Consider the following 25,359-nt stretch of genomic DNA (forward strand, 5'->3'; position numbering starts at 1 on the left):
GCAATATTCTTGGGGGTGAACTTCTCTCTTGAGGTCATGCCACAGCATCTCAATCGGGTTGAGGTCAGGACTGACTGGGCCACTCCAGAAGGCATATTTTCTTCTGTTGAAGCCACTCTGTTGTTGATTTACTTCTGTGTTTTGGGTCATTGTCCTGTTGCATCACCCAACTTCTGACGAGCTCAGTTGGTGGACAGATAGCCTTATGTTCTCCTGCAAAATGTCTTGATAAACTTGGGAATTCATTTTTCTGTCGATGATGGCAAGCTGTCCAGGCCCTGAGGTAGCAAAGCAGCCCCAAACCATACTTTACAGTTGGGATGAGGTTTTTATGCTGGTGTGCTGTGCCTTTTTTTTCTCCCCACGTAGTGTTGTGTTCCTTCCAAACAACTCAACTTTAGTTTCATCTGTCCACAGAATATTGTGCCAGTAGCGCTGTGGAACATCCAGGTGCTCTTATATGAACTTCAGACGTGCAGCAATGTTTTTTTGGGACAGCAGTGGCTTCTTTTGTGGTGTCCTCCCATGAACACCAGTCTTGTTTAGTGTTTCACGTATCGTAGACTCGTCAACAGAGATGTTAGGATGTTCCAGAGATTTCTGTAAGTCTTTAGCTGGCACTCTAGGATTCTTCTTAACCTCAATGAGAATTATGTGCTGTGCTCTTGCAGTCATCTCTGCAGGACGGAGTAGCAACAGTGCTTAACTTTCTCCATTTATAGACAGTTTGTCTTACCGTGGACTGATGAACATCAAGGCTTTTAGAGATTATTTTGTAACTCTTTCCAGCTTAATGCAAGTCAACAATTCTTAATCTTAGGTCTTCTGAGATCTCTTTTGTTCGAGGCATGGTTCACATCAAGCAATGCTTCTTGTGAATAGCAAACTCAAATTTTGTGAGTGTTTTTTATAGCGCAGGGCAACTCTAACCAACATCTCCAATCTCGTCTCATTGATTGGACTCCACGTTAGCTGACTTCTGACTCCATACTTTTTCCAACCTACACTGTTAATGTTTAAATTATGTATTCAATATAAACATGAAAAATACAATAATTTGTGTGTTATTAGTTTAGGCAAACTGTGTTTGTCTATTGTTGTGACTTAGATGAAGATCAGATCAAATTTTATGAGCAATTTCTGCATAAATCCCGGTAATCCCAAAGGGTTCACATACTTTTTCTTGCCACTGCACATAGAAATGGACTTTCATAATGGAACACTATTCACTTGAATAATGTTTACATACTGCTTTACTCATTTCATATGTATATACTCTATTCTATTCTACCGTATTTTAGTCCATGCCATTCTGACATCGCTCGTCCTAAGATGTATATATTTCTTAATTGCATTCTTTTACTTTTAGATGTGTGTGTATTGTTGTGAATTGTTCGATACTACTGCACTGTTGGAGATAGAAAAACAAGCATTTCGCTACACCTGCAATAACATCTGCTAAATATGTGTATGTGACCAATATAATTTGATTTGGACTTGTGGATATCATTTTAATGTCTGTGTGCAGTTTAAGGAAGTTGCTAACTAACTCTAGCGTAAATGCTAATTGCCGTTAGCTCCATGACTGGAAGTCTATGGGTATCATGGCGCTAACGGCTCGCGAACCAACTCTAACTTCCTTCATACTAGACACAGAGACATAAAAATGGTATACACGGTTCCTATGACTGGGGAAGTAGATAAAGGGCCTCATTGCCAAAAACCTAAATAAACGTGACCCATTAGAGGTTCCTCTCTTTTGTATAGTACACATTGTGTGTGTGTGTGTGTGTGTGTGTGTGTGTGTGTGTGTGTGTGTGTGTGTGTGTGTGTGTGTGTGTGTGTGTGTGTGTGTGTGTGTGTGTGTGTACAGCTGGAGGAAGTGATAATGGCCTTGTGTAGCCAGTTTGAAACACACTGCGACAGCCTCTCGCTCATAAATGATCTTAGGCCAGACATGTTGTTGTCACCATAGCAGTATTGTGTTTGGTTTGGTTTTCCTATTTGAACAAGAGAATACGACCCAGTAAGCGTAGCACTGCTCTCATTGCATTGTGAAGCATGAATGTCACGCACAACCTTGAACTCATTGGGCCCATCGTTACCCACTGACTATAAGACATCCCTGCAGGTTTTTATTCTGCCTCAGTGGCTTCAAATGTTGGAATAGATGTTTTCTCAAATGACACATTATATCTCATGTTACATAGACATGGCCACAAATGAAATATTGTTGCTAGCTAAAGTGACTGCATTAGGGCTCTGCTTCATCATAAATATTTGTTTATTCTCGAGGGCTCAATTATGGGATGGTTTCCTTTTGTGTTGTAGCTATGCCATGTTTGTAACGTTGTGCATGTTACATAAATGGCTATTGTGTTCAATAAGAAAAGAGGTTGTTGCACTATATTTTCATTTTCCTCTTTACTTGTATTTGCTTGACAAATGCTATCACTGTTCATCACTGGCCACATAGCTTAGAGTCAGGGATACCCGGTCTTGCATTGCTTCATCAGAATGAATTAGTTTTGGCTTCATTGAACCGACTGCCAAAGCGTGATCCCAGCAGCCAAGGTTGCAAGGCGTTCTGCTCCCAGGGGGACAGGAAATGAGTGACAGTACGCACACACCTTCTAGCTCCCTACACACTCGCCTCCACACCACTGTGGATAGGCTACTGCTACAGTACCTCACGCCTGTGAATCTGTGCTCTCTTCAAGATGACTCAGTAATGCTGTGGTCTGTGTTCTTAATTATGCTAGGCCTGTTGGCTGAGGAGAAGAATGGCATGCATGAGACAAGCCTGGAAGAAAGTCCCGTCCCGAGTCACTAAGAGTAGAGAACAGGGCATGTGTCATGAGTGCCAGTACGGTGCTGTAATCCATTTTGGTTTGCTCTCTTTCCTTTGGATGCTCTTTCTTGTGCAGCATTAGCTGTTCTACTGCATTCACCTGGTATCTTCTTGAAAGGAAACTTTAAAAAAGAGAAAAAAATTGAATTTGATTTCTAGTACAGTATTTCAGCAATAGGATATATCTACACTGAAACATTTCGCATTTCTGATATTTTCAGAAGGGCATTTTTCAATGTTGACTAGTACGTCTACATGTATGTTACTGTTCAGTACTACTACTGTATTTATTGCTGTCACATTCCTCTCCCTCCTAGAGCTGACGTTTGCATGGATCTTAAATGAATACCCCTACTTTGTCCAGCAAGATAGTCGTCGATTCATCTCCCAGGAGACAGGAAGTCTGTACATCGCTAAAGTGGAGCCTTCTGATGTGGGCAACTACACCTGTGTGGTCAACAATAGCATCACTAAGGGCAAAGTCCTCAGCTCTCCTACACCACTGGTCCTGAGGAATGACGGTAAGATCCCATCCTTTATGTAAACATACACACTGATCAGACTGCACAAACTGCCCAGATTAAGCCCCTTATAAAGAGATAGGCGCTACACAGGCTACAACATCAATAGTCTACCTCGCAAAACGTGTAAAGCATTGGCAGACTATACACAGTCTACAATAGACCATTCTTTCCTGATAGTCTATAATGCTAATTGTACTTGGTAAAAGACAAAGAGTAACCTTACCTCCTCAAAGGGAAAAGTCATTGGGTGGAGTTGTTGCCCTCCTAGCAGCTTGAATATTAGATTCAGTCTGAAAAGAAGTCACATCTCCACAGGAGATGAATACATACCATCCCCTCCCCCAGGTGTATTCTTCTTTGAATCTTTAATAAACCTTTTCCGTTTCTCTCCCTCTTACCAACCTCTCAGTGATCGTTTCTGTTCCACACACAAAGACCTTTGTGTTTCTTGGCCCATGTTATTGTTGAGCCTTGTCTTCCAAGGCGTAAAGTGTGTGTGCCATTAATCATTGATGCCAAAATGCTGTTTGTGTATTGTCTCCCTTTCATAGGAGCAATGGGTGAATACGAACCGAAAATAGAAGTTAATTTCCCTGACACTGTTCCAGCTGCGAAGGGATCCACGGTAAAACTAGAATGCTTCGCACTGGGAAAGTAAGTGAACGTGCACGTGTTTGTGCGGCGAGTGCAGGTTTATTTGTTATGCAGGTCTTCGTAATTAGGAGGTTTGCTGTTCATAGGATGCTGGAATATTATTGATATCACTCATCGTCTTGAAGTCAAGTATCACAGACTTACAGAGGAGTAAAGAAAGCAGTAGCACATTGTGAGGATGTGAAAATCAAACATCCTTTCATATGTCCAGGAAGGCAAAGCTGTTGAAATTTGATACAGTGAAAATGGATGAAAGCCAGATTTCCAGATTTGTATGGTTACATTAATTCTAAAGGCTTTGGCAGCCTCCTCTTTAGAGAAATATTGAATTCCATTACACAGAAGAAGCTTCTGTACAGTTAATCACGTTTTTTCACCTCAGACTGACAGACAGTCGTCATAAGGGATTTTTTCTCCTCATTGTGTTGCAGCCCAGTCCCAGAAATAAGTTGGAGGAGAACCAACGGCGTCCCATTTCCCAGTAAGGTGAAGATGAAGAACTCCAACGCTGTTCTTGAAATTCCACATTTCCAGCAGGAAGACACAGGGATGTATGAGTGCGTGGCAGAAAATAGCCGGGGGAAAAACGCTGCACGAGGTCGTATCGCCTTCCAGGGTAGGTGATCCATTTTACATTGAAGGAATCCAGAGACACTTATGAGTCAATGTGCTGTTGTAATAGATACCCAAATTTATAAATGTAGGCTTGGAGTCAAAATACTGGCTTTGGCCTTGTTCATCTGTTAGAAAACCTGGCTGTGTGAAATTTCAAGTTTTAATGTCACGTGCAAAAGTACAGTGAAATGCCTTTCTTGCAAGCTCCAAACCCAACAATGCATTAATAAATATCAATATACCACTAAAAATAACATAAGGTAGAACAAAAACACACAAGAAAAAAAATAAGAAGAACACAAGAAAGTAAGAAGCTGGGTTAGTTCCAATACCATATTCCCAAGCCAAACCTTTTCAACTTCCTGAGGGGGAAGAGGTGCTGTTGCGCCTTCTTCATGACTGTGCACATGTGAGTGGACCATTTTAAGTCCTTAGTGATTTGGACACAGAGGTACTTGAATCTCTCGACCCGCTCCACCGCAGCCCCGTCGATGTGGATGGGGGCGTGCTCGCCCCCCAGTTTCCTGTAATCCACGATCAGCTCCTTGGTCTTACTAACGGTGAGGGAGAGGTTGTTGTTCCAGCAACACACTGCCAGATCACTGACCTCCCTGTAGGCTGACCTCCTGCCTGTCGCATTGTCTCCGGTGATCAGGCCTACCACCGTCGTGGTGTCAGCAAGCTTGATGATGGTGTTGGAGTTGTATGTGGCCACGCAGTCGTGGGTGAACAAGGAGTACAGGAGGGGACTAAGCACACACCCCTGTGGAGCTCCCGTGTTGAAGGTCAACGTGGCAGAGCTGATACTCTCACCACCTGGGATCGGCCCATCAGGAAGTCCAGGCTCAAGTAGCAGAGGGAGATGTTCAGTCCCAGGGTCCCAAGCTTGGTGACAAGCTTGGAGGGGACAATGGTGTTGAACTCTGAGCTGTAGTCAATGAACAGCATTCTGATATAACTATTCCTCTTATCTAGGTGGGAGAGGGCAGTGTGGAGTGCAATTGAGATTCCATCGTATATGGATCTGTTCAAATAAAATAAAATTGTATCGGTCACATACGCATATTCAGCAGATGTGGGTGTAGCGAAATGCTTGTGTTCCTAGCTCAACAGTGAAGTAATATCTAGCAATTCACAACAATACGAACAAATCTAAAAGTAAAATAATGGAATTAAGAAATATATAAATACTAGGATGAGCAATGTCGGAGTGACATTGACTAAAATAGGGTACAATAGCATACAGTATATCCATATGAGATGAGTAAGGCAGTATGTAAACATTATTCAAGTGACTAGTATTCCATTATTAAAGTGACCAGTGATTCTCTAAGGTGATGGCTATTTAACAGTCTGATGGCCTATAGATAGAAGCTGTTTTTCAGTCTCTTGGTCCCAACTTTGATGCACCTGGGCTGACTTTGCCTTCTGGATGATAGTGGGGTGAACAGGCCGGGGCTCGGTGGTTGATGTCCTTGATGATCTTTTTGGCCTTGTGACATCGGGTGCTGTAGGTGTTCTGGAGGGCAGGCAGTGTGCCCCCGGTGATGCATTGGGCAGACCGCACCACCCTTTTGGAGAGCCCTGCGGTTGCGGGCGGTGCAGTTGCTGTACCAGGCGGTGATAAAGCCCGACAGGATGCTCTTAATTTTGCATCTATAAACGTTTGTGAGAGTCTTAGGGGCCAAGCCAAATTTCTTCTGCTTCCTGAGGTTGAAGAGGCGCTGTTGCGCCTTCTTCACAACACTGTCTGTGTGGGTGGACCATTTCAGATCGTCAGTGATGTGTACGCAGAGGAACTTGAAGCTTTCCACCTTCTCCACTGCGGTCCCATCAATGTGGATATGGGCGTGCTCCCTCTGCTTTTTCCTGAAGTCCGCGATTAGCTCCTTTGTTTTGTTAATGTTAAGGGAGAGGTTATTTTCCTTGCACCACTCCGCCAGGTCCCTCACCTACTTCCTGTACTCTCTCGTCATTGTTGCTAATCAGGCCTACTATGGTTGTGTTGTCTGCCAACTTGATGATTGAGTTGGAGGCATGTGTGGCAATGCAATCATGAGTGAACAGGGATTATAGGAGGGGGCTGAGTATGCACCCTTGTGGGGCCCCAGTGTTGAGGATCAGTGAAGTGGAGGTGTTGTTTCCTACCTTCACCACCTGGGGGGGTGGCCCATCAGGAAGTCCAGGACCCAGTTGCACAGGACTTAATTCTTGATGCTACGGATCCCGTTACCGGGATCATTTTCCTAAACAACCACTGAATTGCAGAGCGCCAAAATTAAAAAATAATACTAAAAATATTTATAATCATGGAATCACAAGTGAAATATACCAAAACACAGCTTAGGTTGTTGTTAATCCACCTATCGTGTAAGATTTTGAAAATATGCTTTCTGACGAAAGTCAGAAAAGCAATAAAAATAATCGCTTACCTTTGATAATCTTCGGATGTTTGCACTCACGAGACTCGCAGTTACACAATAAATGTTATTTTTGTTCGATAAATATTAGTTTTATAACAAAAAAACGCCATTTGGGTTGCGCGTTATGGTCAGAAAACCACATGCTCGTTCTGGTCCTGAAAGGCAGAAGAAAACTCCAAAAACTATCAGATTCAAAAAAGAATACTAAAAATATTTATAATCATGCAATCACAAGTGAAATTTACCAAAACACAGCTTAGGTTGTTGTTAATCCACCTATCGTGTCAGATTTTGAAAATATGCTTTACAGCGAAAGCAATTCAAGCGTTTGTGAGTGTATCAATCAATGCTAGAACAGCTAGCCTTAAATTAGCTTGGTCACGAAAGTCAGAAAAACAATAAAATTAATCGCTTACCTTTGATAATCTTCGGATGTTTGTACTCACGAGACTCCCAGTTACACAATAAATGTTATTTTTGTTCGATAAATATTAGTTTTATAACAAAAAAACGCCATTTGGGTTGCGCGTTAGGTTCAGAAAACCATAGCCTCGTTCCGATCCTGAAAGGCAGACAAATTCCAAAAAGTATCCGTAATGTTCGTAGAAACATGTCAAATGTTTTTTATAATCAATCCTCAGGTTGTTTTTAACATACATAATCGATAATATTTCAACCGGACGGTAACCTATTCAATAAAAGAGAGAAAGAAAATGTCGAGCTACCCCTCTCGCGCGCAGGAACTAATCAAAGGACACCTGACTAGTTTTGAAAAATCTCGCTCATTTTTCAAAATAAAAGCCTGAAACTATGTCTAAAGCCTGGTCACAGCCTGAGGAAGCCATTGGAAAAGGAATCTGGTTGATACCCCTTTAAATGGAAGAGGGGCAGGCAATGAAACAGGGATTTTTTTTAAAGCACTTCCGGGTTGGATTTCCTCAGGTTTTCGCCTGCGATCTGGGCCTGAGATCTGTTTACCTTGGGAACGTTATTTAAAAAAATAAATAAAATAAAAAAATATTCTGGCCCCTAGCGTCAAGAAGTTAATTGCCCCTAGTGGTGAAGCCGACGTGTTGATGGAAGTTGGGCAAGTAATGACGTGGAATTAAAATCGCCAGCAAACAAAGGCAGCCCCCGGATGTACGTTTCCTGCTTGTATATAACAGTTAATTAATTACCAACTTGTTATATTTCTTGTCTTGAGGTGGGATGTATACAGCAGTAGAAGGGTCGGCATTTGACCATCAGGCATTCCAAGATGGGTGAACAATGGGTCGAGACTTTCACTGTACTCAAGTCAGCACACAATTTGCTGTTGATGAAGAGGCATACCCCTCCCCCTCTCGATTTCCCTGAGTCTACTGTCCTGGCAGCTCGGCGAATGGAGAATCCAATGATGGAATATTCATTCAAACTGTTAAGGCACAATTCTGATATTATGTCAGCGGTCCACAATAACAATTTATTTTCAGTCTTGGCTCCGTTGTCCTTGTTATCATCATTATTTCTTTGACACATCATGTCCCTGACATCTGCATATTCCCTCTTCATAGCGAAACCCCATTGGCTGCAAACAATGACTGACGGGGCCCTGTCCATTGAGGAGAACCTGTTCTGGGAGTGTAAGGCAAACGGAAAACCCAAGCCCTCCTACAGTTGGCTGAGGAATGGAGACAACCTAATGGCAGAGGTATGTATGGAGTCTCGCATGTTAAACCACATCAGCATCTCCACATACTGTGCTGTGGTTCAGGATCTCTGAACAGCTGATGGGGTTCAAATTCAGTCTGAGTAAGACGTCAGCAGAAAAAAAATTCTGACTTGTTTTAGTGGCTTTTCCAACTTGATGGCCATGGGAAATAAATAGCTTATTAGTGGTCTACTGCTATTGACAATATAACTTTCTTTGTTTTTGTTGAAGCAGCAGGTCAGCATGTTCTACCCCCTCACCCTATCCTAGTCCCAACCTGAGCATACATACCAGAACAGGGTGCTATAAAGTGTTATGTCTTCCCCTCTCTTGTCTCTTCATAGTGTACAAGTAATTGCATTTGCGCCTGTGGACATAATAGACTGCTCCAGCAATACATATGCAGATCTGCTTGCTTTCTCGTCCACAGGGTCGGGTGCAAATCGAAAACGGGGCTCTCTCCATAGCAGCATTAAACCTGTCAGACGCCGGAATGTATCAGTGTGTGGCTGAAAACAAACATGGCATTATTTATTCCAGCGCTGAGCTAATGGTGTTAGGTAAGATAGCTTTTCTCTCTGCTTTTTATGTGTGTCTAGATTGCTGTGTGTTTGATCATATTCTTAAAGATAAAACTAACACCCTGCCGTTGCCCTTTTCAACATTCACTCGCAGCCTCATTTAATGCCACTTCGGCTCCAGAGAAGAAAATATGAATCTGATGGAGTGTCTCATTTTACTTTCAATCATTTCATCATATTGATTTTGATACTACAAACGCATTGCACAGTGGCATCAGAGGGCTTTCTCATGTAGATTACATATCGATTTATTCGGAGAGCTTTGCTGAGTTCTATCTGACTGACTGGATGAGAAATCCAATTCTGTCTTGATATTTAATGACACTGGGGGTCTCAGATGATGACTGACAAAATGTGATGATGACAGACAAAGCCCAACGTTTAGAGAAGCCCATAGTGTGTAGTGAGGACTGGTCTCTATGGGGGAGGGGGGAAATGGCTTCATCGCTGACATGGCTTCATCGCTGAAGCTCTGGAGCAGTTCCTATGGAGATCATGGTTTTGATGCCATTGGATAGAGGAAGGAGGGAGGGAATGACAGTCAATCTCAGCTCAGCACAGTTGATCTGTGAGTTGGTTCAAGTTGTCTTCTTCACGTCCCCCCCTGTGTCTCCTAAAGCATCACCTCCCAGTTTCTCCAAGAATCCACTGAAGCCCCTGCTGAAAGCTCTCTCAGGCAGTGAAGTGGTTCTGGAGTGCAAGCCCCAAGCCTCGCCCCGGGCAATTAGCCTGTGGAAGAAAAGCAATGAGATCGTGCAGAAAAACGAGAGGTAGTGTGAAACCCAGCATGAACAAAGGGCAGTTGTGTGTGATTAGAATATTTGCAGATGTGTGGATGAGTAGGGGGAAAGGCTGATGAGGAGAAAACAAACCCCTGGAAAAATGTAGATATAGATAGTAAATGTTGTATGCGGAGTTTGTGCATGTTGAATGCTTAGCATATGCAAATACCTACATTTCAGTCATTCAGGTTTCAGTTAGGCTTATTTAGTTTAAATTCAAAAATGCACATGCAGATAACCATCTCTTGGATGGCAAGCCTGGGTAGAATGATTGGCATTAGGACACCAATTTCACAGGAAATTGCTAAATGCAAAGTCAATTTTCAGTTTTCTCTGTTGGAATACAAGGAAAAATGTAAATGATGTTGAAACGGAAGGCTATTATGCATCCTAGCACTTGGACTGGATTCAAAAATGGTTATTCTATTCTCTACCCAAGCAACAGCTCAGAATCTCTGTTATTTATCCCCTAGGATTACTCTGCTTGCCAACGGGACACTGAAGATTGTCAACGCAACCAGAAGGGATGCGGGGAGCTACACATGCATCGCTAAAAATCAGTTTGGGACTGCAAGCGCCACCGGAAGACTCCTTATCACAGGTGTGATATCATAATGTGTTCTCACAATAAGCCCGAGGCATCTCCCAAAAACTATTAATTTTGGTTCTTGATTTTAACGTAATTGCCATTTTTAACATCAACTGCTGTCCTTACTGTCGGATATTTTTTATCTACTGTCTTTTACTGATTATTGTACCAATAATTCCAGCCTAACATTTAATGAAAGTGAGCGTTACAATTCTGTCTGTACAACTTCAATTGGTCATTACTATTTTGTCTGTACATAGACAAGGTTGTAATTTTCCAATTGGAATTGATTTCACTAGAGAGAGTGGTGAAATAGACAATACGTTATTATACAGCAATTAAGTGAAGGTCATTATTTATGGGTGTGGTGACGGAATGTGTTGGTGCAGTTATCGGGTACATGTATTGTAAGCGTCCGTCACTACCTCCATTGTTTTTCTCATTAGCTTTTTTAGGTCATACGCCAACAGCTGAACCCTTTAATCTAATGAAATTTAATTATCCTGACCTTTCTCTTACAATGCCCATACTCCACTGCAGCCACCATTGGGAATGTATTCTGCTTGCATAATCCTACTTCAAACATTTCCGCCCAAATTGACCATGCAAATACAAATTGTCAACCAGAAATGTTGTTAAATGTTAGTGAGGCAACAATAGTTTGAAAGTTAAGTTCTAGAAGCTAGATACATGTAGCTATGGTGATCCTTCTCATAATAAAAGTTTGATATAGTTATAATCTTAAACACTGGAGTTGTTTGAATTTAGTGGTTCCCACCCAGAGAGTATTATGATGCATACTAAACTGTCGTTGCCTGGACAGAGCCCACCAGAATCACCCAGAGGCCTGCTAACATGGAGATCATTGTTGGCGAGAGTATCGTGCTGCCCTGCCAGATAGCCAGCGATCCAGCCTTGGTTGTGTCTTTCTCCTGGGAATTCAACGGGCAGCTCATAGACTTCCACGGGGATGCCGACCATTTCGACAGAGTAGGAGGGGTAAGTCATCAGCAGCATTGGACCACCGCTGTGAGGCTATTCTACACTCTTCGAAAAAAGGGTTGTTCGGCTGTCCCCATAGGAGAACCCTTTTTGGTTCCAGGTAGAACAATTTTGGGTTCCATGTAGAACCCTCTGTAGAAAGGGTTCTACATGGAACCCAAAAGGCTTCTTCAAAGGGTTCTCCTATGGGGAAAGCCGGAGAACCCTTTTAGGTTCTAGATAGCACCCTTTTTTCTAAGAGTGTGGGATATTTTTTTCACACAGTGTGGCAGACTATGCAAAACAATATGGCTTATTTGAAAACGGTATAATCTCTGTATAATAGGTTGGCTACATCTTAAAAACATCTAAAAGCTCTATTGTCACACAGTAGGCTACTTTATTAAATGTGTATTCAAGAAGAGCACAAATGAAGGATGTGTTGGGATCAAATCTTAGCAGCAGTCTCATCATTGAAGTGTTGCTTCAATGGGCTGTATTTAATTTCCATTGTTTCAAGCTATAGTTTCTCTTTTTCAATGAATCTGCCATGCATATTTTGTCTCCCTGTCTATCGGACAGCTCATTTGAATTGCGATGTTATCCATAAGACAATATAAAGGTGAAAAGCCACAGTATTTCGTAGGAGATCATGCTAATCCGTAAGATGTTTCTATGGTGGAATAAGCCTGAATAATTAAACGTATTTTTACTTTTCATTCATCCACCTCGAGGGAGAACATTTTGTTATCATCCTTCTTTGCTGTAATTTAATTTGCATACCTATTTATGAATCTTATGCCCTGAAAGAGTTTTATAATGAGTTGGCTGGCATTAACCAAGGGCAAGCCTTGGCACCTGTAAAATTCCTCATTCCTGGAATTAACGATAAGAGACTACTCTTTGTTGAAAATATGTGTTCAGTTTTGATATTCATTTGTTCTGCACTTGTCTCTGCCAAATAGTTTTAGGAAAATGTTTTCACTGTTTTAGGGATTCATTCCTCACCCCAGGTTCATTGTATGGATATAGTTGGAAAATAATTTAAGGAATGGATAAACGTTGAGGTTGGTATTGGAGTTGAACCCTTCCAATGTTGTGGTCATGCTAAGTTCACTCCTGCGTGGAAATTACAAATGACATTGACATGTGGACACACATAATGAGAAAGAGTTTTCACAGATTCCATATCCCAATGCCCAAGGAGATTACCAGCTCCTCTCAACAGCTTCTGATGAATGAATTAACATAATTAAACCAGATTTGCCTCATAGCTTCCTGCCTGCCAAAGCATGGGATTTAACCCCTCGTACTCCGGTCAGACATCTGCTGGCTGGTATGTCAGACGTATACATGGCATAAGCATGTTAACCTTTCAGAGGAGAGGAGTGCCATGCCATCCCTTAGCTACACATAAGTGCCACTCTGCTCCACTTGGTCTTTGACTCTGAAACGTGAGGATCCTCAGGCAGTTCATTAGAGGGTATTCATGGATCCACCTGTACCCGAATACCCGAGAACCGGGTCTAGGTCGGATCTGATACGGGTCTCAGGTATGTATCTTCAGGTCCGTTTAGAATGATTCTCTATATATAAACAAATATTTATGCATATCGGGTCCGGGTGGGAAAGCCCCAGGTCCATTTCGGAACAGGTCTAACTTTTTGGACCGATGAAGACCTCTAGGGTTCATACCCAATTGCAGCCAAGCCAAGTTGTGGTCACTGCCCAGTGAGTTGATGAAATCTGGTGTGACTTGAGTGTGTCTATCCTGGCTAGCCCTCAGGTGAATCATCTCTGCACAAGCACACTCCATTTTAAGTCCTGAAGGATGACATGCTGTGTATGTGTAACAGACCACTTCACCAAGTGAACATTGGCCCTGGATTTTTGGAATGTGAGTCCAACTCCCCAGAGTGATGGTAGCCTTGCTATGTGCCTAATAATTAACTGCAGATACAGTGGTCCAGGTAGAACCCCTTTTTTTCTCTCACCCGTCTACACACAATACCCCATAATGACAAAGTGAAAACATGTTTTTAGACATTTTTGCTAATGTATTGAAAATGAAATACAGAAATATCTAATTTCCATAACTATTCACACCCCTGAGTCAATACTTTGTAGAATCACCTTTGACTGCGAACACTGCTTTGAGTCATCTTGTGTATGTCTGTATCAGCTTTACACATCTGGATTTGGGGATTTTCTCCCATTCTTCCTTGCAGATTTTCTCAAGCTCTGTTAAAACTTCTACTTGGTCACAATCCCGGATCCGGGAGCACCCTCATCAGTAAAAAAGCTGACTAGCATAGCCTAGCATAGCGCCACAAGTAAATACTAGCATCTAAATATCATGAAATCACAAGTCCAAGACACCAGATGAAAGATACACATCTTGTGAATCCAGCCATCATTTCTGATTTTTAAAAGGTTTTACAGCGAAAACACAATATGTATTTCTATTAGCTAACCACGATAGCAAAAGACCCAACCGCATATTTTCACCATTTTTTTACCGCATAGGTAGCTATCACAAATTCGACCAAATAAAGATATAAATAGTCACTAACCAAGAAACAACTTCATCAGATGACAGTCTTATAACATGTTTATTGTATAGCATATGTTTTGTTCGAAAAATTTGCATATTTCAGGTATAAATCATAGTTTTACATTGCAGCCACCATCACAAATCTCACCAAAGCAGCTAGAATAACTACAGAGAGCAACGTGAAATACCTAAATACTCATCATAAAACATTTATGAAAAATACATGGTGTACAGCAAATGAAAGATAAACATCTTGTGAATCCAGCCAATATTTCAGATTTTTTAAGTGTTTTACAGCGAAAACACAATATAGCATTATATTAGCTTACTACAATATCCAACCACACAACAGCATTGATTCAAGGCAACGGTAGTGATAGCGACAAAACCAGCAAAATATATGAATTATTTCACTAACCTTCATAAACTTCCTCAGATGACAGTCCTATAACATCATATTACACAATACATATATGGTTTGTTCGAAAATGTGCATATTTAGCGGTACAATTCGTGGTTGAACAATGTGAATACGTAGCCAAACTGCACAAAATTATCCGGATATATTTCTGACACTCACCTAATCTAATCAAATAACTAATCATAAACTTTACTAAAAAATACAGGTTGGACAGCAAATGAAAGATACACTGGTTCTTAATGCAACCGCTGTGTTAGATTTTTTTTAATAACTTTAGTACGACATACAGCTTACGTTACAGCGAGACAGCGCCCAAAACCAGCGCCCAAAATACGACAACACATTTTCGACAGAAATACGAAATAACACCATAAATGGTTCCTACTTTTGATGATCTTCCATCAGAATCTTGTACAAGGGGTCCTTTGTCCAGAATAATCGTTGTTTGGTTGTAGAATGTCCTCTTCATCTGTCAATTAGCAAACAAAGCTAGCCATGTGGCGCAGTAGTGTCCAACTCAACCATAACGCATAGAAAAGAAAATGCTGAAAATCGCAATATACTGATATAAACTGATATAACTCGGTTTAAAATAACGACTTTATGATGTTTTTAACACATATATCAAATAAAATCAGAGCCGGAGATATCTAACGTCTATAACGAAAGCTTTTCAGAACGCAATCCAGAGGTCCATCTCGCGCCATGGTGAACAATGAAAAGAGTGGTCGCGTCATTCCAACAGGTCTTATTCGGCCTCAGATAGAGCTATACACCCCATTCCACCTCTCACTGCCTATTGACATCTAGTGGAAGGCGTATGCAGTGCATGTAGACCCATAGATTTCATGCAAATTAATAGGATGGCCCTGGAACAGAGCCCCCGATTTCAGATTTTTCAGTTCCTGACAGGAAGTTTGCTGCTGCAAAATGAGTTCTGTTTTACTTACAGATATAATTCAAACGGTTTTAGAAACTAGAGAGTGTTTTCTATCCAATAGTCATAATAATATGCATATTGTACGAGCAAGAATTGAGTACGAGGCAGTTTAATTTGGGAACGATTTTTTACAAAGTGAAAATAGCGCCCCCCTATTGAGAAAAGGTTTTAAGTTAGATGTCTTCAAGTCTTTCCACAGATTTTTAGTGGGATTCAAGTGTGGGCTTTGTATGGGCCACTCAAGGATGTTCACATTCTTGTTCTGAAGCCATGTAAGCCTTGCTTTGGCTGTATGCTTGGCGTCATTGTCCTGTTGGAACTTACATTTTTGCACTCTGAAACAGGTTCTCTTCAAGCATTTGCCTGTATTTGACTCCATTCATTGTTCCCTCTATCCCTACCAGTCTCCCAGTCCCTGTCGCTGAAAAGCATTCCCATAGCATGATGCTGCCTTTGCCATGCTTCACGGTAGGGATGGTGTTAGACAGGTGATGAGCTGCATACAGGCCAAAGATTAAAATGTTTGGCTCATCAGACCACTGAATCTTGTGCCTTTTTCTCAGGAGTGGTTTCCGTATGACCACTCTCCAATAAAGCCCAGATTGGTGAAGTGTTGTAGAGACTGTTGTCCTTCCGGCAGGTTCTCCTATTTCAGCCAAAGAACTCTGATTTTCTGTCAGAGTGGTCCTTCTTGCCGGTTGCTGAGTTTGGTCGGACGGCCAGTTCTTGGCAGAGTCTGGGTAGTTCCATATTTTTTCCATTTCCCAATGATGGAAACCACTATGCTCTTGGAAACTTTCAACACTCTAGAAATTGTTTTATAACCTTCCAGAGATATGTGCCTCATCGCAATTCTATCTCGGAGATCTACGGACAGTTCCTTGGACTTCATGGTATAGTTTCGGCTCTGACATGCACTGTTAACTACGGGACCATGTGTAGACAGTTGTGTTTCTTTCTAAATCATGCCCAAACAATTGAATTGGCGACAGGTGGACTACAAACAAGTTGTAGTGACATCTCAAGGAAATTGGATGTACCTGAGCTGAATTTGAAGTGTCATAGTAAAGGGGTGTGAATGCTTATGTAAATGAGATATTTCTGTATTTAATTATCAATAAATTAGCTAACATTTCTAAAAACATGTTTTCACTTTGTCATTATGGGGTATTATGTGTAGATGGATAAAAATATATATATTTAATACAAAAAATATTCAGGCTGTTACAGCAAAATGTGGAATAAGTCAAGAGTTATGAATACATTCTGAAGACACTGTAAATATGATTCATATCACCCACTTTAAAATATGAATACTATTACTTGTATCGCTCTTCCACATTAATTTATGTAACTATTCTAAACCTCCATGGCAGACGGGAAAATGTACAGAAGCTGTTTCATCACATCTTGCTCATCTTTGGGTTTTTCAACAGTTTATCAGTTTTAGGATCTCAAAGAACAAACGGTTTTATATAGAACAATATTAGCTCCTAGTCTGTGAGACATACTAATTTCTTATCTAATCTGGTTTATGTAATTATGGAATAATTAGGATCATCTTGCCAATTAGCCAAAATGTGTTTGTTTGTTTTGTGGGTCCTGTGCGAGGCTGAGTAGGGGAACATGCAGTGCCTGAAGGGTAGCCGACAGGATTGTTTGATTAGAACACAGCTGACGTTCTTGTTGGTTCCTGTGTGTCACAAGACTCAGTGGCCTGAGGTCCACATGCAGCTCTGTGCACAGAGCTTCCTCAGTGTTAAAGCTACAGTCACACTTAGAAAGAAAAATAAGGTAGGGGCGCCACCCCCCATTGTTCTGATGTAATACGTGTATTTATTAGTCAACCTACAGTAGGATCACACATGCAATTGCTCAGAGAGAATGATGAAACAGTTCAGAGTGTATTTCCTTTAGATTTCTTGATCTTATACCAGATATTCCTGTTATTGTGTTATTGTTATCCCTTGTAGAGCATTTCAGGAGATCTGATGATTCGTAACATCCAGCTGAATCACGGGGGGAAATATGTCTGTGTTATCGACACCGACGTGGAGAGCTTGTCCGCTTCGGCCATCTTGGTTGTGAAAGGTAAGAGAACCGACTGTTAAGGTTGTAAGGGTTCCTCTATGGAATTCATGTTCAGTTCACTCTGGCTATGAGATTCACATTTGTACAGGGACTAATTTCTCCGAAGTGATGACATTTTAAGTTCTTTAGAAAAGTCTGAATGTTGAAATACAATATAGTATCGGCTGTGAATACTTGACCTTAGAGCTTGCAATGAAAAATCTGAAACAGAATTAAAATTGATTCATGCAATAAATTGGAGCTGAAATTTGAATCTAGAAGGCATACTTAATTTTCTAGGCCTATATGAAGAATATTGGTTAATTAAACTTATGCTGTATTCATATTTTGGTGAGAACTGTGCAGACAAATGTACATGTATATAATATCTATAACATTTCATGACATGGCATGTTATACAATGTAATGATATGTAATGATATGTGGTATTTGTGTAATGAAAACATAACAATTTTATGACATATTTTTGAAATAATGGAAAGACAATATTTGACATCGCTGAATTTGAAAATGGCACACACTCTGGCACTGGAACATTTGTGACGCATCTTCCACAGTGGTAGTTGATATGTGTTTGGAGTAGTGTATCATCTCTCATTATTGTAGCTTATCTCTAGTGATTTACATTGGTATGCACACCCATAACACCCTGTAATAGCAGTCCCAGGTGTTTTGGAAAGCCATTGTTTATTACAGAGAACTTTAATTGGCTCATTTACATACCGACAAAATACCATAGAAACATCTGAATAATGGAACAGTGGAGCAAACAACAACATCATGGCATGCAACCATCTTTGGAGTAGATATCCATGAACACTGTCTGTCATTCTTTGCCTCTTAGTGTTGCGGTCTCTCTCACTCATTCTCTCTCTCTTTCTCTATCACTTCCTCTATCACTTCCTCTCACTGTCCATCTTTCTAACACACGCGTATGTTTCACAAATTGTCCCCTCCCATGTTCCTGTTTGGCGTTAGTGATCCCATGCTCTTAATCACTTCTCAGCCTCACTTATCCCACGTCTACATTAAATGTCCCTGTGAAGCCGGATCAAGGACACAGAGCCTAATTAAAGGGAGTGTGATGGCATTGGACCAGCTGTAAAGGCAAGAGGATGATGAGTTGGTAATGGGGGCGTGGTGTTGGTGGTGTTTATGGTGGTGGTGGGAGTGGTGGTGGGGTGTGGAGGCTCACTTTGCTAATTGTCTGATTGAGTCAGGTCCCCCCGGGCCCCCGGACACAGTAGCAGTGGAGGAGATCACAGATAGCACGGCCCAGCTCTCTTGGAGCCTCGGCAGGGACAACGGCAGCCCTATCACCGGCTACATCATCCAGGCCCGGACCCCCTTCACTGTGGGCTGGCAGGCTGTGGACACAGGTAGCTTATACAACTACCATACAGTACATAACAAAGCACACCATAACTATGTTTATCCAGCATGATAATAATGGTCTACTTTCCACTTCCAGTTCCTGAGGTGATCAATGGCAACACACTGACAGCCACTGTGGTGGGCTTGAACGCCTGGGTGGAGTATGAGTTCAGGGTTGTGGCCCGCAACAGTGTGGGCATGGGAGAGCCCAGTCCTGCCTCAGCCAAGACCAGGACAGAGGATACTAGTGAGTGTTTCTCCTCTAGTCTCTCTAAAATACATACGCAGACACACACACTAACAAACACATACACACACTAACACACATACACACACACTAACACACACTAACACACACATACACATAAATACTGTAGATACAGTATACACAGACCCCTGACAGCCTTGAAAGGCTGCTTGAACCAGATGTCTTGTGATGGACCATTTACTTTGGGCTGGAATCAGGATGCACATGCGCGGTCTGCAGTGTTATGCACGAAACAGTTGTCAAGTAAAATGGCATTTTCTGAATATTAAACTGAACAGCTAAATCTAAAAAAAGTTTTTTCTTCTTTGTGACATTTGGCATTTGAGTTTGACCATATAGTCCAAAACATGTCGGGTCGATAATATCAAGGGAGAAGTTTGTGGAGTGTAAAATAAAATAAATATTGTGAATGCATTTTACAATTTTTCCCAATTGTTAACACACGTTTGCTGCTGCTACATCTCAGGTACTCATGGAAGCAGCTGCGGACCTGAGCTGCCAGATGGAAACGCACGTTGTCCCAAACTAGAACATACATTTGCTGTTCAGGATCACCTGGTCCTCTCTGCTCTAGCTGAAAAAGATTGTCATGTAAGGTGTTCAGGAAATGAAGGAGATAGGCAGTGTTCTGTGGAGGACCCCATTGTGGCTCATAGCTGAGCATATGGCGACATTTTCCCCGCGCTGGCCAGGTACAGTACCTCAATGATGGTGCGTTGACCAATGATGTTCCTTCCTCTCCTCCTCTTCTTTGCTAAATTTAATCCAGCCTCATCTATGAATATGAGTTCAGGAGGCATGGGACTTGCATCCAACTCCATTGTTCTCTGATATGACAGTAAATACTGTAATTGCTGTATAGTAAAGTTCACTGTCAACATCAGTGAGTCTCTAATGTTTCAAGAGTGTAATACTACTACATTGCTTACTTGCACATATTCGTACCATTTATCCTTTACTCTTTGAATTCCTTTCGAATGGGTTTCTGTTGATTTGCTTTATCCGGAGATGGTGTTTCTGAAGGATTTGGGCTGTGGTTGATAAGTTCACTCTGTTGTTGTGGAAGATGGGTTTTCAATAATCTGTTGCTAGATTTCCTGCAGTCTTATGGCATCATTTTTAACTACCATTTGCACAATGGCAGCCTCCTGTTCATCTGTAAATAGTCGTCTTTCAGTTCTACAAAAACAAAATAGCATGCAGTACAGTAAACACTACAGTAGTACAGTACACAAGATAAACATGTTACAAAGTAGTATAGCTCTCAATTTCATACATACAGTAATACGTCAAACATGTACTTTGTTTCCCCTTACAGTATGTATTGGAATGTACAGTCTTTACTGGGCTTTATGTGGTACTACTGTCAAGTAGTAAAAGTCGTAGATAGGTCCAATGTCTGCAGTACATACCTATTCTCATTTTGGAATGTCCGGATGATGGATGCTACGGTGAAGTGGCTCAGATTGGGCTGCACTCTCTGCCCAGCCTCTCTCAAGGTCAATCTCTCCACATGGTCCACCATAGTTGCCCGAATTTCATCAGAGATTACTCTCCTTGTTCTTGGTCTTCCTCTACCTCCACCTCCACCTCCACCTCTCTCTGCCAAGTTTGCTTCCATTGTTCTCCAAAAACAGGAGTACTCACCTGTGGCCTTTTTATCCATGCCAGAGGTCTGATTGCAAAGTGACACATTTTGCAATTAGTGTTTGAAAAGAGAAAGGGATCAATTGGTAATTGAGCTTAGCTTGTTGAACAGTGTTGCATTTCATTTGCACACAAGATATTTTAGTTGTGAAGGTTGTGCCAAAGGTAGAGAATTGTGTGTTGTGTTTTGCCAAATGTTTGTTATGGAATTGCAATCTGAGTGTAAAGCAAAACATGTACCAATAGTATTGCAGATCTGGTGTCTGGTTCAACTAAATTAGTTACAGGTTTGGGTCATTGTGCCTCATGGGCCAGTTTTAGTGTGTAAACAATTGGGAAAATCTGTAAAGCTGTGTCATGAGACTAGACGTAATGGCATATAGTCCTGTATTTCAGCTATGTTAAAAGCCTTAAAATTGCTCTCTTCTGGGCTTTGCCTTACAGTGCCTGATACAGCTCCCACTGATGTTGGAGGCGGAGGAGGCACAAAATCTGAATTAGTGATAACTTGGGAGGTAAGTCATCTGTCAGGTTTTACTGTTCTCTCCATAGCTGGATAGTGGTTTTACTGTTCTCTCCATAGCTAGATAATGTTTTTACTGTTCTCTCCATAGCTGGATAATGTTTTTACTGTTCTCTCCATAGCCGGGTAATGGTTTTACTGTTCTCTCCATAGCTGGATAATGTTTTTACTGTTCTCTCCAAATCAAATCAAATCAAATTTCTTTATATAGCCCTTCGTACATCAGCTGATATCTCAAAGTACTGTACAGAAACCCAGCCTAAAACACCAAACAGCAAGCAATGCAGGTGTAGAAGCACGGTGGCTAGGAAAAACTCCCTAGAAAGGCCAAAACCTAGGAAGAAACCTAGAGAGGAACCAGGCTATGAGGGGTGGCCAGTGGAGATTATAACAGAACATGGCCAAGATGTTCATAAATGACCAGCATGGTCAAATAATAATAATCACAGTAGTTGTCGAGGGTGCAGCACCTCAGGAGTAAATGTCAGTTGGCTTTTCATAGCCGATCATTAAGAGTATCTCTACCGCTCCTGCGGTCTCTAGAGGGTTGAAAACAGCAGGTCTGGGACAGGTAGCACGTCCGGTGAACAGGTCAGGGTTCCATAGCCGCAGGCAGAACAGTTGAAACTGGAGCAGCAGCACGGCCAGGTGGACTGGGGACAGCAAGGAGTCATCATGTCAGGTCGTCCTGAGGCATGGTCCTAGGGCTCAGGTCCTCCGAGAGAGAGAGAGAAAGAGAGAATTAGAGAGAGCATACTTAAATTCACACAGGACACCGGATAAGACAGAAGTACTCCAGATATAACAAACTGACCCTAGCCCCCCGACACATAAACTAATGCAGCATAAATACTGGAGGCTGAGACAGGAGGGGTCAGGAGACACTGTGGCCCCATCCGATGATACCCCCGGACAGGGCCAAACTCTCCATAGCTGGATAATGTTTTTACTGTTCTCTCCATAGCCGGGTAATGGTTTTACTGTTCTCTCCATAGCCAGGTAATGGTTTTACTGTTATCTCAATAGCCAGGTAATGGTTTTACTGTTCTCTCCATAGCCAAGTAATGGTTTTACTGTTCTCTCCATAGCCAGGTAATGGTTTTACTGTTCTCTCCATTGCCAGGTAATGGTTTTACTGTTATCTCCATAGCCAGGTAATGGTTTTACTGTTCTCTCCACAGCCAGGTAATGGTTTTACTGTTCTCTCCATAGCCAGGTAATGGTTTTACTGTTATCTCCATAGCCAGGTAATGGTTTTACTGTTCTCTCCATAGCCAGGTAATGGTTTTACTGTTATCTCCATAGCCAGGTAATGGTTTTACTGTTATCTCCATAGACAGGTAATGGTTTTACTGTTATCTCCATAGCCAGGTAATGGTTTTACTGTTCTCTCCATAGCCAAGTAATGGTTTTACTGTTCTCTCCATAGCCAGGTAATGGTTTTACTGTTCTCTCCATAGCCAGGTAATGGTTTTGCTTAATTGTGCAATTAATTGAATGGAGCAATATTATGATCTGCACTAGAGCCAGCCCTCTCTTCTGTGCTGGCCATGGAGTGCCATTTCTCCCTTCCAATGTGATTCAACTGAGCGACAGCGATTGTTTCTTTGAAGCCCACTTCATCCACAATTATGTGCTAATGCAGGGAGAAAAAATGAAACAATCAGTGATTTCTGCACATCTGTGGGTTGTGGTGTAGGTGTAAGCCAGGGATCATCAACTACATTCAGCCGCCGGCCAATGGTCAGGGGGCCTGAACATCATTACAAATAATTTGTGGACTGCAAATTGACAGCAAGAAGCCCAAACAGATATAATATTTGACTAAAACATAATAATTTCAAACCTTGCTTAGATTTGTATATGATCACATACAGTGGGGCAAAAAAGTATTTAGTCAGCCACCAATTGTGCAGGTTCTCCCACTTAAAAAGATGAGAGAGGACTGTAATTTTCATCATAGGTAGACTTCAACTATGACAGACAAAATGAGAAAAAATACAGAAAATCACATTGTAGGATTTTTAATGAATTTATTTGCAAATTATGGTGGAAAATAAGTATTTGGTCACCTACAAACAAGCAATATTTCTGGCTCTCACAGACCTGTAACTTCTTCTTTAAGAGGCTCCTCTGTCCTCCACTCGTTACCTGTATTAATGGCACCTGTTTGAACTTGTTATCAGTATAAAAGACACCTGTCCACAACCTCAAACAGTCACACTCCAAACTCCACTATGGCCAAGACCAAAGAGCTGTCAAAGGACACCAGAAACAAAATTGTAGACCTGCACCAGGCTGGGAAGACTGAATCTGCAATAGGTAAGCAGCTTGGTTTGAAGAAATCAACTGTGGGAGCAATTATTAGGAAATGTAAGACATACAAGACCACTGATAATCTCCCTCGATCTGGGGCTCCACGCAAGATCTCACCCCGTGGGGTCAAAATGAGCACAAGAACGGTGAGCAAAAATCCCAGAACCACACGGGTGGACCTAGTGAATGACCTGCAGAGAGCTGGGACCAAAGTAACAAAGCCTACCATCAGCAAGGGCATTGAAGATGAAACGTGGCTGGGTCTTTCAGCATGACAATGATCCCAAACACACCGCCCGGGCAACGTAAGAAGCAGTGGCTTCGTCCGGGCAACGTAGGAGTGGCTTCGTAAGAAGCATTTCAAGGTCCTGGAGTGGCCTAGCCAGTCTCCAGATCTCAACCCCATAGAAAATCTTTGGAGGGAGTTGAAAGTCCGTGTTGCCCAGCAACAGCCCCAAAACATCACTGCTCTAGAGGAGATCTGCATGGAGGAATGGGCCAAAATACCAGCAACAGTGTGTGAAAACCTTGTGAAGACTTACAGAAAACGTTTGACCTCTGTCATTGCCAACAAAGGGTATATAACAAAGTATTGAGATAAACTTTTGTTATTGACCAAATACTTATTTTCCACCATAATTTGCAAATAAATTCATAAAAAATCCTACAATGTGATTTTCTGGAGAAAAAAAATCTAATTTTGTCTGTCATAGTTGAAGTGTACCTATGATGAAAATTACAGGCCTCTCTCATCTTTTTAAGTGGGAGAACTTGCACAATTGGTGGCTGACTAAATACTTTTTTGCCCCACTGTATATCTCTATTATGCGTGGGAATACTTTGGAACAGATTTCCTAAATTAAAATCACTTGGAGCTGATTTGCTAGTATTTTTAGTCTTTTTTATAAATAAAATACATATAATAATTTTTTGCTCAGAAAACTAGGGGGCCAAATATAATCACAGCCATTTGGGGAACCCTTGTGTAAACACTACATCTAATCATTGCAACCAAGGTTGAAGACCTCTTGTGTATTTGTCTGTATGCGTTTTAATATCACTATAGTTTTGTGTTTCGCTCCCAGCCCGTGCCTGAGGAACTGCAGAATGGAGAGGGCTTCGGTTACATCATCGCCTTCCGGCCGCTGGGTGCCATCACCTGGACACGAGTGGTCATCTCCACGCCCGGGGTGGCCCGATACATCTTCCGCAACGACACCATCCCGCCTTTCTCACCGTTCGATGTGAAGGTTGGGGCGTACAACAACCGTGGGGAGGGCCCCTTCAGTTCCATAGCCACAGTGTTCTCAGCAGAGGAAGGTAAAGGAAACGGCTGCCAATGGAAGTTGCGCTGAAACCGTGCCTAATCTTTTCATTCTGGAGGCACAACCTTCTATAGTAAAGATGAAATACGTTGGTTCAGACACTTTCCCCCTCAAGCTGGGAGTGTCAACTTGATATTAGTTATTGCAGGGGTAGATTACAGGAAATCCTAGCAGACACTTACTACATACACTGGGCTGTCAGTGAGGTAC

The 25,359-nt window shown here is 41.8% G+C and overlaps 1 protein-coding gene across 2 annotated transcripts in view; it reads left to right on the forward strand.

Annotated features, from left to right (window-relative positions):
• Positions 1 to 25,359, forward strand: part of LOC139556059 (contactin-3-like) — a 96,042-nt gene that overhangs the window by 61,456 nt on the left and 9,227 nt on the right. For both annotated transcript variants that reach the window (XM_071369561.1, XM_071369550.1), the window contains exons 6-18: positions 3,169 to 3,372; positions 3,927 to 4,029; positions 4,461 to 4,645; positions 8,621 to 8,757; positions 9,188 to 9,317; positions 9,958 to 10,108; positions 10,594 to 10,721; positions 11,533 to 11,708; positions 17,579 to 17,696; positions 18,917 to 19,075; positions 19,168 to 19,317; positions 21,430 to 21,500; positions 24,910 to 25,144. In XM_071369561.1, the coding sequence (XP_071225662.1) occupies positions 3,169 to 3,372; positions 3,927 to 4,029; positions 4,461 to 4,645; positions 8,621 to 8,757; positions 9,188 to 9,317; positions 9,958 to 10,108; positions 10,594 to 10,721; positions 11,533 to 11,708; positions 17,579 to 17,696; positions 18,917 to 19,075; positions 19,168 to 19,317; positions 21,430 to 21,500; positions 24,910 to 25,144 (1,947 nt within the window). The remainder of the gene's footprint in view (positions 1 to 3,168; positions 3,373 to 3,926; positions 4,030 to 4,460; positions 4,646 to 8,620; positions 8,758 to 9,187; positions 9,318 to 9,957; positions 10,109 to 10,593; positions 10,722 to 11,532; positions 11,709 to 17,578; positions 17,697 to 18,916; positions 19,076 to 19,167; positions 19,318 to 21,429; positions 21,501 to 24,909; positions 25,145 to 25,359) is intronic.

Source organism: Salvelinus alpinus, chromosome 2 (genome assembly GCF_045679555.1).
Source record: "Salvelinus alpinus chromosome 2, SLU_Salpinus.1, whole genome shotgun sequence".
Lineage (NCBI taxonomy): Eukaryota > Metazoa > Chordata > Actinopteri > Salmoniformes > Salmonidae > Salvelinus > Salvelinus alpinus.